The 14476-nt window shown below is 42.2% G+C and overlaps 1 protein-coding gene across 1 annotated transcript; it reads left to right on the top strand.

The window, feature by feature from the left end:
- Positions 1-2807: 2807 nt before the first annotated feature.
- Positions 2808-12184, top strand: PRXL2A (peroxiredoxin like 2A). The gene is made up of 6 exons (XM_010714114.3): positions 2808-2918; positions 5248-5427; positions 5921-6012; positions 9652-9792; positions 10982-11146; positions 11271-12184. Exons 2-6 carry the CDS (start codon positions 5250-5252, stop codon positions 11379-11381), a joined length of 687 nt encoding a protein of 228 aa, XP_010712416.2. The 5' UTR covers positions 2808-2918; positions 5248-5249; the 3' UTR covers positions 11382-12184.
- The last annotated feature ends 2292 nt before the right edge of the window (positions 12185-14476 follow it).

Below are 14476 nucleotides of genomic sequence, written 5' to 3'. Positions count from 1 at the left end.
GCGCAGCCGCGGCCTTGTGACCTTGCGCTGCCCCCAGGGGGGTGAGGGAGCGGGAGGCTGCGGCCGCGGGGCTGGTTTGTCCGTCCTTGCGGTGTGATGTTTTGGCTGATGGCCGTTTTGTTGCGTCGTTTAGACGGAGAGTGAGTAGGCGCAGTGAAAGACAAAGACATCCTGTGTTTCGTTCTTAGCTCTGTTCCCAGCGCCTCGGTGCGATGCCTGGTGCACTCGGGCTGCAAAGCCTCGGAAACCCCCTTGGACTGCTTCGAGCCCTGCTGGCCTCGTTCTGGCCGGAGGCAGAGGCAGGCACTGGATTCTGAATGGGGGTGTGCCCAGAGCCTTGTGCTGCTGCTTGGTTGATGCTCGGTGCTGCTGCTGCGCTGCTGGATGGAATAGAAACTTCTATTGATTATCCTGTATTTCTGCTTTTAGTAGTGAATTATTCTGATGTTGGAACAGTGTGATTTGAGGAACGTGGAAACTGAAATACGAGGAAAGCAAAAATATACGAGGGAAATGTGTCTTAATTTGAGCTTGATTGTGCAGTTCCTGCAGGAGGGAGCAATTGCTGCCATTTGCCAGGCCCACAGTTCTGTGTTTGCCATGCTTTGCTGAGCAAGGATTGGCCCCATAGCAGATCTGTTGGTGTTCCCCTACTTTCTACTCCTTTGCAGACCACTATGGTGCTTAGCTTTTCAGCTGTGGACCTCAGCAGACCCAGCTGTGAGCTCAGTCTGTAGGATCTACACATAAGTACTTCTTGCAGTTCTGTGCTTCAGTGCTTCATCCCACCGCGCAGCATCTCTGCATGCTGGTTGAGCAGAAATTTGAGTTCTCCCAGGCACGGTATCGAGCAGTCCATTCCCTCTGAATATCACACAGAAGATAGAAAATTGGAAGATTTTTCAAGTGTAAGAGCTACTCAAAAGGACAGAGTAGACGAGATGTGGGATTGTGGCATGTCTTGAAAACATTCTCCAAATGGAGCAGATTACATGATTCAACAGTGGTCTTCCTTTCCAAGGAAAGAGTATGGTTCCCTTGTTTGACACAGCTACTTTTTCTTCCAACCCAACCCAGTTGGGTAGAGCAGTGTAATGTGCAGGTTGGGAAGAAACCTGGAAAGATGGCTGCTGCTTTTGACACAGCGAGTGATTTGTAACAGGATCTTTGCAGTGAAAGAAAGAAAAAGAATCATTAAGGTTATAAAAAAAAAAAAAGCTAAATTCATGTCTTCAGAATGTTAGGAGGGTGCTGTGTGTGTGTTGATTTTGGCATTTAAAGGACATTGCGGGTTGGCAGGGACTGCTGGTCCAACCCTGCTTAAAGCAAGGCTGATTTTGGAGTTGGATAGGTTGGTGTATTTTGCAATCCCTGAAGGTATTTAAAAGCTCATCAAATCCTGATGAGCATGTCACTGGGTTACTGAGGGTTGTAAATGTTCTTTAAAAGGAGCTAATTACAAAGATATTTGTAATCTGGTGACTCATTTCTGGTGGTATGTCTTGTAAAAAAAAAAAAAAAAAGTAATCAGCTCAAACCTGTGTTTGGGATGTGCAAGTTGTGACAAAGCTCCGAAAGAAGATTAGGCTCAGGATGGGAGGGAAGAGAAGGGATGAAGAAGCAACGGTCAGAACCAACTGTGTGAGCAGTTTTTGATCACAGAACCACAGGATGGCCCAGGTTGGAAGGGATCTCAAGGATCATGAAGCTACAATCCCCCACCACATGCAGGGCCACCATCCTCCCCATTTCATACCAGCCCAGGCTGCCCAGGGCCCTATCCAACCTGGCCTTGAACACCTCCAGGGATGGACGGGGCATCCACAGCCTCTCTGGGCAGCTGTTCCAGTACCTCACCATGCTCTCTGTAAAGAACTTCCCCCTGACATCCAACCTCAATCTTCCCTCCCTCAACTTCAAACCTTTGCCCCTTGTCCAGCTATTATCTACCCTTTCAAAGATCAGAGGATATGTGGCAGTGCAGTCTGCCTTGTGGCAGTGCCGGCTGACTGTTTCCACTTCTGCTTGCTCTTAGGAAAAGCATGCAAGTAAATCTGTGTGCTGCCATGACTCTGATAACTGGAATACACAAATTTTCCAGTGTTTTTTGACACAGCTGCAGCAGGTCGTGTTTATGCTTCTGAAATAAATGTTTAAGGATAGCTATCCTCTTAATGACATTTGTGGGTGGCAGGGAAATGAGACATCTAGAGAACCGTGTTTCAATTGGTCTTCTTGACACAAGGTGAAGACCATCAACCGACTCTTACAGCAGGGCTGAGACTTAGCTTGTTTAAATTTGGGTTAGCTAAGTACTGACAGACCAGAAAACAACTCGCTCTTATCTTGGGAATCTCTGCTGGCCACCACAAAACCACACACACAAAAAAGTTTTTTTTTTTATTTGGCTTCTCTCTGGAAAGAGAAGCGCTCCATCGCTTGTGGAGGCTTTGAGGACTGGAGATGTTTGCAGAGCCGAGAGCTCTGATAGCTCTGGAGAAAAGGAGGCTCTTCAGCACTGCGGCGGGTGGCATTTTTTAACAGCTTGACGTCTCCTTCGTTGTTGCCAGGGCTGTTTTTGTTGTTTGGGCGCGCGGAGGAGGGCTGTTAGAAGTAAAAAGGGCCGCATACAGAAGGAAGGCACTTACTGTGAAAATGCGCGGCTTTAAAAACAAACCAACAAACTTCAGCGCGGCTCCCAGCTGCGTTCTCAGCTTCACGAGCGCGGAGCGATCGAAGCGTTAAGCCCGGCTCGGCGGGGATTGGACGGCTGCTGTGGCGTAACCGCTTCGGGCCGTCTCGGAGCGCGTAGCTCAGGAGGAGAGGCAGCGGGGCTGAGACCCGGCGCTGCCCGCCCGTCCCTCAGTGCGCTCCGCTCCGCCGCCCGCTGCTGCCCGGGGCTCTGCGGGCTGCCTTGGGTGAGTGCGCGCCTTCTGGAGCCGCTCGGGGTGCCCAGTCCTGGCTGGGGGCGGTCGCAGAGGCTCTGATGGAGGGACAACGCTTTTAGGGTGGCGGAGGGTTGCGGTGTTGCTTGGTAGGGGAGAAAAGTCGGTGCAGTGCATGCCAAGTGGCTTATGTACTGGTATGCTGGGGAAATTTAATTGGCTGATGGACAGTCGGCAGAATTATGCTCTTCGTTCTGCTGTTTCTTTACTATGAGAGTGGTGAGGTGCTGGAACAGCTGCCCAGAGAGGCTATGAATGCCCTGTGCCTGGAGGTGTTCGAGGCCAGGTTGGATGGGGCCCTGGGCAGCCTGGTCAGGTATTAAACATGGAGGTTGGTGGCCCTGCCTGAGGCAGAGGGGTTGGAGCTTCATGATCCTTGAGGTCCTTCCAACCCTGGCCATTCTGTGATTCCGTCATTCCATCTCCCTGCTTGTTCAAACAGCAAAACGATGACACATCTGGATGAGTTTTTTGTTAAGTTAGCAGAGCCCGAGGAGCCCAATTAGACTGAAGAGGTGTGTTGGTGAAGATAATGATCTCTGTATCGAGACTACAGCTGGGTGGATGTGAAGTCATGGAGGGAAGCTGGCTTTCAGCAGTGCTAATGGTGGCAGCACTAATGATAATGCTCATAAAAAGAAAAAGCTAAGCGGGAAGTTGCTTGTTTAGTAGTTGTCACAAACTTGGCAGCACTTCTGTACACAAATGAAATACACGAGGAAATACAGCTTAGTTTTATCGCCAGCCCTTCTTGTAACTAAGAATTATGAGAAGAACATCTCCACCAGTCAAGATGGGAAAGAATATCTGGATCCTGAGAGTCTGGGAGGGAATGAGGCTACGGCCTTTTGGTGTGCCACGCAGATTGGAGCATCAGGGCAACACACTTGGAATTGCATTTTGGTTGTTCTAAAAGCTGGGGTCAGGATGGTCTCTGATATGAGTTAGATGCACAAATCAAAAATTGTCCTTATGAGCACTTTGAAAAAGTATGTAGACAAAGCAGATAAGGACAAGGAGAGTTTCCCTGTGTTACAAATAAGCCATGAAATTAGGTTCTGTTAGCTGCACTGTGTTTGTGTAAACAGCCCTTGTTTCCTGCTCAGGCTTCTCATCCGAAATCCCAGCCTATCTCAGGCTCTGGGATTTTCATGTTTCGAGGTACTGTGGTCCTGTCTTCCTCAGCACCACGTATGGCATTATGTGGTGCTACAAGGAAAAAAAAATCTTTTTTCAGTATATTTCTAGCTATTTCTGCAGGTAGGCAGGCAGTTCACTGTATTTGGTTCTCAGAGGCATTCTGGAAGTAATTTTAAGGATGGAAATAGATTTTCTCCTGGAAAATTCTGGGCAATGTGTCTGACACAAAAAGTGGAGCCTACTCCTGGTTTATACATTCTGAATTCTAGCAGCAGTTAGCTGTGGAGGTAAACATGGTGTGTGTTTCTGGTCTGTTGCCAGTCACAGTTCAAAACAGTGATGATTTTCCTATGTTTATAGGGGAAAAAAATTATCTTCTGTACAAAACTGTATATACAGGCAGCAGTAGTCACCAAAAGAGCATGTCTGGGAATGGGGTCTTGCAGATGGCTCTAGAAAGTATTTGATTCTCTATACTATGTAAAACTAAAGTTGAGTGACTTATGAGGTCTGCAGCCCTTTGTAACACCCAGCTGTTGTGATGTAAACGAGCAGTGACTTTTTACCCTGCTAAAACTCAGTGACTTTTGTACCAGTTCTTGCTCACAGCTGGATCTTGAATTTTGTCCCAGGCTAAACTTGCTTTCCTCTACCCTCTCTGGAAGGTGGCTGTCAGCCCTTCCCAGTCTTGTGAAACCTATGCAAAGGTCAGGATTGGGTATTGGAGTCTTCAGCAGGGAGCTGCTGGTTAATAAAACTGCCATGAAACCAGAGTCGCTGATAACAACGAGCAGTTAGTGCTTTTAAGATGTGAGCCAGCATATCTAATGGCTTCCACTCCAGTGTTATCTGTTCTGATCAGTGGGTGTGAAATTAAGTTGTTTGTTCCTGATGTGATCTGCGTTTGTAAGAGTGGAGGTTGATCAGCATATAGAAAGTGCTGTCCAGGACATGTTTGTAATGTCAGGTTTTTTGTACCTAATGAAATGGGTTGCAAGTCAACATGTTTCTTTCTGCAGGAAATACTGCTGAGCTCTGATCTTGGCTCTGTGCCTGCTTTGGTTCATACACTGAACTGTAGGGAACAGGAAATATTACCAGTTCTCCTTGTCTGGCATTATCGGTATTCAGTATTAGAGCTGATGTTTCTTTTTTTTTCTAGACATGTCCTTCCTACCTGACTTTGGGATCTTCACTATGGGCATGTGGTCGGTTGGTCTCGGAGCCATCGGTGCAGCCATAACAGGGATTGTGCTTGCCAACACTGACTTATTTTTGTCCAAGGCAGAAAAAGCAACACTAGAATTTTTGGAGGGGATAGAGCTAAAAACTTTGGGATCAGGTAAGATTCTGGATGTTTGAGCTGTTGTTCTTTGAAATGTGATCTGAGGAAAGAACCTCTATATGACCAAGGCTAGAAATGCTGAAGAACAGTGAAGTGTGTGTAGAAGGTTTAATTTTCCTGAATCAGAGATTATCTGTAGGGGATACAAGATTTCATGCAGACCACGTGAGGTATCTAAAGAGTTTCTCTTAGTCTTTCCTAGTTATAGGAAGTAGTTGAGTGTCCTTGATAGCAGATGATTCTTGTGAAGGAAAACCAATTACAATTATCATTCAATTGATGTGTATAATTTTCAGTATGTGAAGTACTAAAGCAAGTAAAACAAGTAATACTCTGCTATACACATGGAAAACTTCTCTGAATTGCAGAATTAGAATTGTATTTGAATGTGGAGTTCTCTGCAATGCTTCCAGTTGCTCCTTCAAGGATTAATCATTGTAAATAAGGGTGGTTGATATTATTGTTGATGCTTTTTTTCCTCTATAAACAGAGCCAAGAACATTCAAAGCAAGTGAACTGTGGAAGAAGAATGGTGCAGTGATCATGGCTGTGCGAAGACCTGGATGATTTTTGTGCAGAGAGGTACTTGTTGAACTTGGGGGCTAATTAGGATGAGTTAAGCTCTACTTGTATGGATTCCCTTTGAATAAAGGGAAGAGGTGAACAGGATAGTTAACATACACATCTGAAGCACCTGAAAGACACTATCCTTGCACAAACTGGTTACTGGCGAACGATATGTTAGTTTTAGTTTTCTTTGCAGCAGGTTTGTATAGATTGAGTCTTGAGTATTTTCTTTTTGGAGGCGATTAATGCTTTATTTTTATATCTGACAGAGATCTAGCAGAAATGGAGACTACCCAAGACTCAGTTATTAATGAGTCTTAGGAGCTAGTCATAGAGATTTATTTTGGATGTATGAAATATGTGCCAGGTACTCTCTGGTCAAAAGCAATCAAAGTTTGGACTGGCAGAAATCCATCAGATAAAGCTCACCTGCAAATAAACAGTTCACTTGAAGGGGTTCTCTCACTATTCTGGATGCTGAATGGGAGACAGGAAGGCAAGGATTGTGAAGGTAAGGAGAATGTGTTATGAAAACTCCCTGTTTCCTCACCAGCAGTCTATGTAGACTGGTACTGGTTCATAACAGGGTGGGTTGAGAAACAGGATTTGATCCTTAATCTGGCATTAGGCTTCTTGGGTGGAGGTGGAAAGTGACACTTAGAATGCAATTTGAATGTAAAATGTGCCTGGAAGCAGTTGTAACGTGCACCTGCACCTTGGCCATTACTTTTCTCATAGCTAGGAGGAAAAATAGCTATTACGTTCTTACTCGCTGCTCCATAAAATAGTAATTAATATTGTAACCATTTAATTAAGATGTCTTCTTCCATCAGTAATATCTGCTTAAATATGTGTTGAATTAATGGAAGGTATTAAACTACTTCGTCCACTGAACAGGTGTCATGTAGATAGAAGGAAAATGCCCTGCATGCCTGTTTCGATGCAGTCAGACTTCATTGAGTAATGGTTTTTTTACACCTGTCTTTCTAAGTAGTAGTAAAGAGCCCACTTCGTAGAATTTAAATAATTGTTTTGTTTTTTTTTTTTCTTTCAGGAAAAAATTTGGAAGGGAAAGATTTAAATTTTCTAATTCTTGCTTTTGTTTCAAAATTTTGAATTATTAACAGAGGCAGTCACTGTATTGCTCAGCTAAATACGACAAAGAATTATTTTGTGTTTTAGATGCGGAAGTCATTCAAACACATTTTAAATTCTCTAAACTGAAGTTATTTTGGGTTGCTTTTTACCCAAAGCATTTTTGTGAGTTGATGCTTGACTTTCTCCTAAGAATAATTGCTTTGTTTTTGTCTGTTGAAGTTTCCATGTAGTAGGAAAGCAGCTTCTTTTCCCACTGTCACCAACTTCAAGCTGGTGGGATGGTTCAGTACGGCTGACTTGACAAAACTGTTCCTCTGTGAGCTGTAGATGTTCAGGGTTTTTTTGCAAGAAACAAAATACAGTTGTCTTCTGAAATCGAGAAAGAAAACTCTCTAATGTGGTGTTAAAAAGCAGACATTGCTTTAATTCTCACAATGCGTACCAGATGGCTCAGTAAGTTAAGTGCACCTTCTCAGAGTTCATGGTCTACATTTCAACACTTAGTGCATACATATCAGTACATCAGCATGCATATTCATTCTTTTTCCAAGAATTCATTAATGTGTATTAATGTCCTTCTGGGGCACGCACAGTTGAATCTAAGGTGGCCATAAGACCACCACCTTCCTCCCCTTTATTTTTCCTTCAGCTTCATTGCAGTGACTTTTGGCTGACTTGTAGCTGTTCTTCCACAATTTGGCAAATTTCCATTACTTTTTAATGCCATAATGAGCAAGTTTCTGTCTTGGTGCACTACAGCTCAAAACGGTTTATGTGGAACTCAAGAAATAAGTCCTTGCACCTGGTGGGTGAAAGGATAAATCACAGAATCATAGAATGGCCTGGGTTGCAAAGGACCACAATGCTCTTCTAGTTTCAACCCCCTGCTATGTGCACGGTCGTCAACCAGCAGACCAGGCTGCCCAGAGTCACATCCAGCCTGGCCTTGAATGCCTCCAGGGATCCACAGCCTCTTTGGACAACTTCAAGTAGTCTTATTGAGAAGTACTTCTTTGAAACAGGATCACTGAGAAAAACAAGGTTGTCCACGTACCAGGAAAAGCTGGATTAGAAAGTTATAGAACTAACACACACTGATTCCTTTTAATAAACTGATACGTTGGTCTTTAAGCTGATATATTGATCCTTATTGCTAAGACATCCTTTATCACAGTTGGTTTCCGCTGTCTTATACTTTGGGAAGGAACTCCAATTTTGTTCTTGCTGACAGTGCCAAGAAGGAACATGTATGTGCCTGGACTCAGAGTTTATGTTACAGAGGAGCCTATTGCTTAGGCTGGAACATCATTTCTCAGAGACGTATGCTGTTACATCCCAATACAAACTTGTTTTGTTGATTATGAAAGTTTTGAACAGTATTAAAAAAAAGAATCCAGATAAAATAACCATTAGCCACCCTCTTCCCCCCCACCCCATTTTTTTTTTAGGAAGAACATTAAGGCAGTTTGTTCAAGGAAAAACATAAAAATAATTAGCAGATATTTATGAACAGAAAAGAGAAAGGTGTGACAAGCCTAAGCAAGGATTCTTTAAGCCTTACACTTTCCTACTTACTGTTTCCTTTTGATGTTGATTCATCCCTTTCATTTCCTCTGAAAAAGATGAAGAGTAGTGAACTGCAGTGCTGTGCTTACCCTTTCAACTACTGATATCTTTCTCTAATGTCTTTTGTCTGTTTGCCCTATCTATGTACTTATATTTCCTAAATTCTGGATAACCCACACCCACAAACCTTTGAGTTAAGGCATAGCACTTAGCTGACTGAGGTTGTTCAAGCAAATTATTCCTTTTTTTTTTCTTTTTTTTTTTGGAACAAATGTGGAGTTCTTTTGAGGCCAATAAGAATGAATGATCTCAATTGGAGAAGCCTTGGAGACCTTTGTATAAGCTGTGGGAGCAGGGGTTTCTTCAGCAGAACAAGAAGGCAGGCAGATGAATGGCAGTACCATGTGTATTTATACACCAGAAAAAGTAATAAAGCAATATTGCTTCTGAGATACTGAAAGTGTATGAAGAAATTGCTTGTTCATTTTCACTGGGAAATCTAGGGAGGAGAGTGCGTTTTCACTCCATTACTTACAGACTTGTATATTATGTTCCTGCATTGAGTGCTCAAGTGCTTCACACAAAGCCTGACATCACTATGATGTGTTTCTTTTTGGGAAAAAAAGGATGTGAAACCTAGGTCTGGGAAAGCTAAGTGATGTACAGGCAGGATCTTTTTACTGTTCTGTAAATGCTTAAAAAATAGTTGAAGCTCTGGCACAAGCAAAGCAAGCATAGAACTTTGAATTAACACTGTATTTTCTCTAGCATTTTAAATGGTCCAAAAATTTTCTTTCTTGCTTAGTGAAGAAAATTGCAGTAAACTTAATGAAGGCTGGCCTACGAGTAGATCTTTAATGTCTAACCTACAGATGAGTTTCCGTTTTGCACCTCAAGCTAGAATTTATGTGTTTCAGATGCTCTAAAATTCAAGGTGAAGCTTTCTAACTTCCATCTACTGCCTGAAATGCTCTTTTTTTTGTTCCACAGGAGGCTTCTGAGCTTTCCTCTCTGAAACCTCAGCTGTCCAAGCTGGGTGTTCCTCTCTATGCTGTTGTAAAAGAGAAGATAGGGACCGAAGTTGAGGATTTTCAGCATTATTTCAAAGGAGAAATCTTTCTGGATGAAAAGGTACAATGAAAGTGGTGTTATTTTCTTTTTTTTCTTAATAACAAGCTTATGGATGTTCTCTTTGAAGAGCTTGTATGATATAGATAGGAAGTATTCTGAATGAGAAAGGGCTTGGAAGCATTGTAGTTCAAGAAGTTAATTGGCTTTGCTTTTTATTTACCTCCTGCACAGCTTACAGACTGCTCTGTAGCTATGCATTGATAGCATGTTGCTTTATCCTTAACAGATAAAGTCTGTTAATATTAATTCCGTTCTTCCACTGTCCTTGTGACTTGCTGTTGTTAATAATGTGTGAATCAAGATCTGAAGGTAGAAGACAATTAGTTCAGCACATGCAGCTGAAATTATGATATGGCTTGTCCCGTTATCATAGAATGTCACAGAATGGCCTGGGTTGAAAAGAACCACAATGACCATCCGGTTCCAACCCCCTGCTATGTGCAGGTCGCCAACCAGCAGCCCAGGCTGCCCAGAGCCACATCCAGCCTGGCCTTGAATGCCTCCAGGGATGGGGCATCCACAGCCTCCTTGGGCAACCTGTTCCAGTGCCTCACCACCCTCTGGCTGAAAAACTTCCTCCTAAATATCCAATCTAAACCTCCCCTGGCTCAATTACATAGACACATACTGTATTGCCAGTCTGATGTCCTGCAAAACTACAGACCTGCTTACTCCTTAGTACAGAGGACATATTTAGAAATCATTTGGCTTCTGAAAGAAAAAGAATGCCTGATATTCAAAATTGATGAAAAGATGCCTTTATTTACCATTCCCACTCTGGCTGTTAAAAGGAAACAGATTGATTAAAGAAAATGGTTGATGAAATTTCAGGATTTTAGTACCTCTTCAAAAAGCAATTTTATTTCCGAGGTTCAAAAATGTGAAAAAATGCACTTCTCACAAAGCACTCTTGTTCTCAACAGTGTTGATGTAGATGTAGATTGTGCTTAAATAGCTGTGGATCATAGTTCAAAAGACACACGAAGGGTGGCAGTAATCATAGTTGGCTGTGTGGAAGTAAATAGTCATGTAGTGTGTAAGAAATCAGTTCAGGTGCAATTTCTTTACAACTCTGCCTGTTCAGCTTTTCTGTTTTACAGTCCTTTTTGGATACAGGGTCGTAACGTCTCCTGAATTTAATTTGGGAGGAAAAGTGCTTTTCACTTTGCTGTTTTCTGTTTAATTGCAGAGAAGCTTCTATGGCCCACGCAAACGAAAAATGATGCTGTCAGGCTTCTTCCGCATTGGTGTCTGGCAAAATTTCTTCCGTGCTTGGAAAAATGGTTATAGTGGTAACCTGGAAGGAGAAGGGTTCACTCTGGGAGGAGTATATGTGATTGGAGCAGGAAGACAGGTAACTGCAAACCTGCTGGCAGGTTTCTTCTTTGGAATTGCTCAGTTGCTTATCAGCTGATCTCCTCTGAGGAGCCTGGGATTAGTGTGTGATTATTTTTTTGTGTGTGTATGTGTTTATATAGGGTGTTCTATTGGAGCATCGTGAGAAAGAGTTTGGTGACAAAGTCAGCCTTCCATCTGTCCTTGAAGCTGCCGAGAAGATAAAGCCACAGGCTTCATCAGCTGAAAAATAGTTGCACGTTCTTCTGATCGCAGCTTGAAATGTAGAACACATCTGTTTCTTGAATGTGCAATTTAATTGCTTCTTAACTATTTAGTGATCAGTGCTGAGGAAAGATTCTCTTTTCAAATGTAATAACTGATGAAAACCCTCCCAGATTTTTTGTGGCTTTGCTGTCTTCCAGGTGGTCAGAGTTTCAGCTGACCTTTTGTGTCTGACTGTATTAATGAAAGGCTGGGTCTAAAATCTGACGTAGCCTAGATGTTTTCAGTCAGAGACAGTCGGTTGAAAACCTGTCTACCTAGGGGAGCAAAACCGTGCTAAACCTGGAGAAACTGAGTATTAACCTAAGGTTGAAGGGTAATAAAATTTTATGTAGATGAAATGTCTTCACTCTTTTTTTTTTTCCTTAACACATAAACACCTCTGTATTTCTAAGAAATCATCCAGTCCAATTCCTGACTCTACACAGAACCACCCACAATTCAAACCCTACGTTTGAGGGAATTATTTAAATGCTTCTTGAACTCCAGCAGTTTGGTATCCTGATCACTTCCCTGGGAACCTGTTCCAGTTTCTGACCACCCTCTTCTTGAAGATCTTTTTCCTCATATGCAACCTGAGCCTTCCCTGATGCAGTTTCATGCCATTCCCTCAGGTCCTAAATCTTGTCAGTCTACATTAGTCAATCCTGATGAAATCCTGTCAGTCTAGATAATTCAGAGATTCTGCATTCAAGACATTCTGTTGTATTTTGAATTACTACTACATCTACCCAAGTGAGTTTCTTGTTGATTAAAGACTCTGAAAATTCCAGCTCTTTGTGTGATTGCCTGTGAGGAAGATAGAAGACATCTAATGTTCACTCCAGAAGATAACTGTGATATGAGAGCGAGTTCCTTTTTGTGTTTATGATTCTAAAAAATGGGTAGCAGTATGAAAAAACAGACTATGTAGAGCTTCCCTGTCCAAATGTGCTGCGTCAAGTGTCCCAGAATATCCTTAATCAGCTTAGATAACTTTGGGAGGGGGGAAAAGAATGTGGGCTGGAACGTAATGAGATAGCAAAAGAATTAAACAATTAATGTTTTGTCCCGGCAGGATACCATTCTTACCTGTCATTCTACTCTTCTGACCTTAAAACTTTGCTGCATCGTTGATACTGAGGGCAGGGATTCTTTGTAGCTCTGAAACTTTGATAATAAGCCTGTTATTGTTATTTTTGGTATTATTTTGTTATATTGTTATTTTGCCTAGCCATGTGTATGGTCATGCATGGTGATGACTGTGTGAAAACTAAAAGCCTAAACTTCACAAGCACTGAGGACTGGTATTGGTTTGTGTTAAATCAGTTGTGCAAGTTCTGCAATTGCATCATTATGGGTAAAATCCTGACTTAAAATGTCTAAACAGATCTAATTTTAACTAATGCACTCTTCATAGTTTGTTGTTCACTGTTGCCTAAAACAGCACTAGCATTGAGGGTTTGGGGACAAAATTTATATTTATCTTCTTCCATATTTGTTTCACAAAATCTAGTTAGATGTTTATGTGCATGTTCTCAGGTGCACTGATTGTCTTGGTTAGTTTAGGTGTTTCAATAAAATAAATCCTGGTGTTGTATAAAGGTGTTGAGGTTAAAAGCAAAAAGTGTTAGTATGGGGTTCTTAGTTTTTAGATTTTCAGAGCCTGATGCTTGTGATGGTGTCAAGAAGTTGGGACACTAAATGACAGAGCGGAGATGGGCTCCAAAGGAGTTCAAAGCAGCCAGAGAACTGCCACGAGTTTGCCCCAAGAAGTAAAGAATTGTCTGAAGGCTTTTTGTCCTGTTTTTGTATTGTTGAAAGAGAGTACCCATAACGTAAGTGCTCGCCTGACAGTTGTCTTCAACAGGCGTGTTGTTATTTGGAGTGCAGGTGGTAGGAAACACAAAAGAGATGATGGAAGAAATGGCTGAGAGCTGCTGTTTCTTACCTTGGAAGATGCTACTAATAAGAAAGAACTTACAACAGGAGCAGACTTCTGCATCACAACTCTTAGTAAGTTTTGAGTTGTGCTTTCTTTGCAGTGGGAATGGAAGGCTTTGTCTTTTGCAGAGGACAGATACTGCAAAAAGACAGGCAAGAAAATACTGAGCTCAGAGGGATCTGGATTTCAGGCCTTGTTCCAATGGCTGTTTACACATTTTACGTAAACACGAAATGTGAAATACGTAAATAGTCCTTGGAGTATGGACTGGAAGACAGATAAATTCCAAGAAACGTAATGTCAAGTACTTTAGAACTCGCTAAGCCATGTACTTGAAGTTTTGTTGGATGTGCAGTTGAATTCCACCCTCTCTGGCAGAGTTTGCCCATGGTTCTTTGAGTCAAAGTCCCGAAGGTCCTCTTTTATGAGATAGATGCCAGTGTGTTGCAGCCCTGCTGTTATTCCAACAAAAAGGCTATTGTTTTATGGTCCTGGAAGTAAAGTCAGGAAACCACTAGGTCTAGCATTTAGAACATCTAGCCAAAGGATAACGGCTGTTAAGTACGTACATCACTAATGCTATAACATGATGAAGCATACACTTAACCATAGAAATGTTTTTAGAAAGACACAGGAAGTCCCTTTGAGGATGAAGATAGTTATTAAAATACTGTCAGAGACTGCAAGTTCTCTGTGCTCCGTCAGCAAAGGCATGCGTACAGTAACCATGTGAGACCTCTAAATATGGAAATGTGCCTTTTGTCACCATTAACAGCAACAGTTTGTGTAAACAGCTGAAGGAACAGTGTACTTCTGGATTTGAAAGGTATATACATTTACTCACGTGTCAAAATTCTTTAATCACATCTTTCACAGGTCAGCGTACATTTGGAGATACAAAAAGTACAAATGATGTTTGAAAATGTTGAGAATTAGTTCTTAAACTTTTTTTTTAATAGGCCAGCCTCAGGATTATTTGGAGTTGCCTCATTCTTTCTGAACTCCACGTTAAGAGAATACAAATGTAGAGGAGGGAAGATATGTGGTGCCTTGGAGCAGTTAGTAAGGCTATGAAAAGAGCAGTTTCAAGGAAAACAAAGGGGCAGAAAACAGCAAGGGAGGAGGCATTCGATCGCAGGT

The sequence above is a fragment of the Meleagris gallopavo genome, chromosome 8 (genome assembly GCF_000146605.3).
Source record: "Meleagris gallopavo isolate NT-WF06-2002-E0010 breed Aviagen turkey brand Nicholas breeding stock chromosome 8, Turkey_5.1, whole genome shotgun sequence".
NCBI lineage: Eukaryota > Metazoa > Chordata > Aves > Galliformes > Phasianidae > Meleagris > Meleagris gallopavo.
Note: the sequence above shows the minus strand (reverse complement) of the source record. Positions and strands in the feature narration are given on the sequence as shown.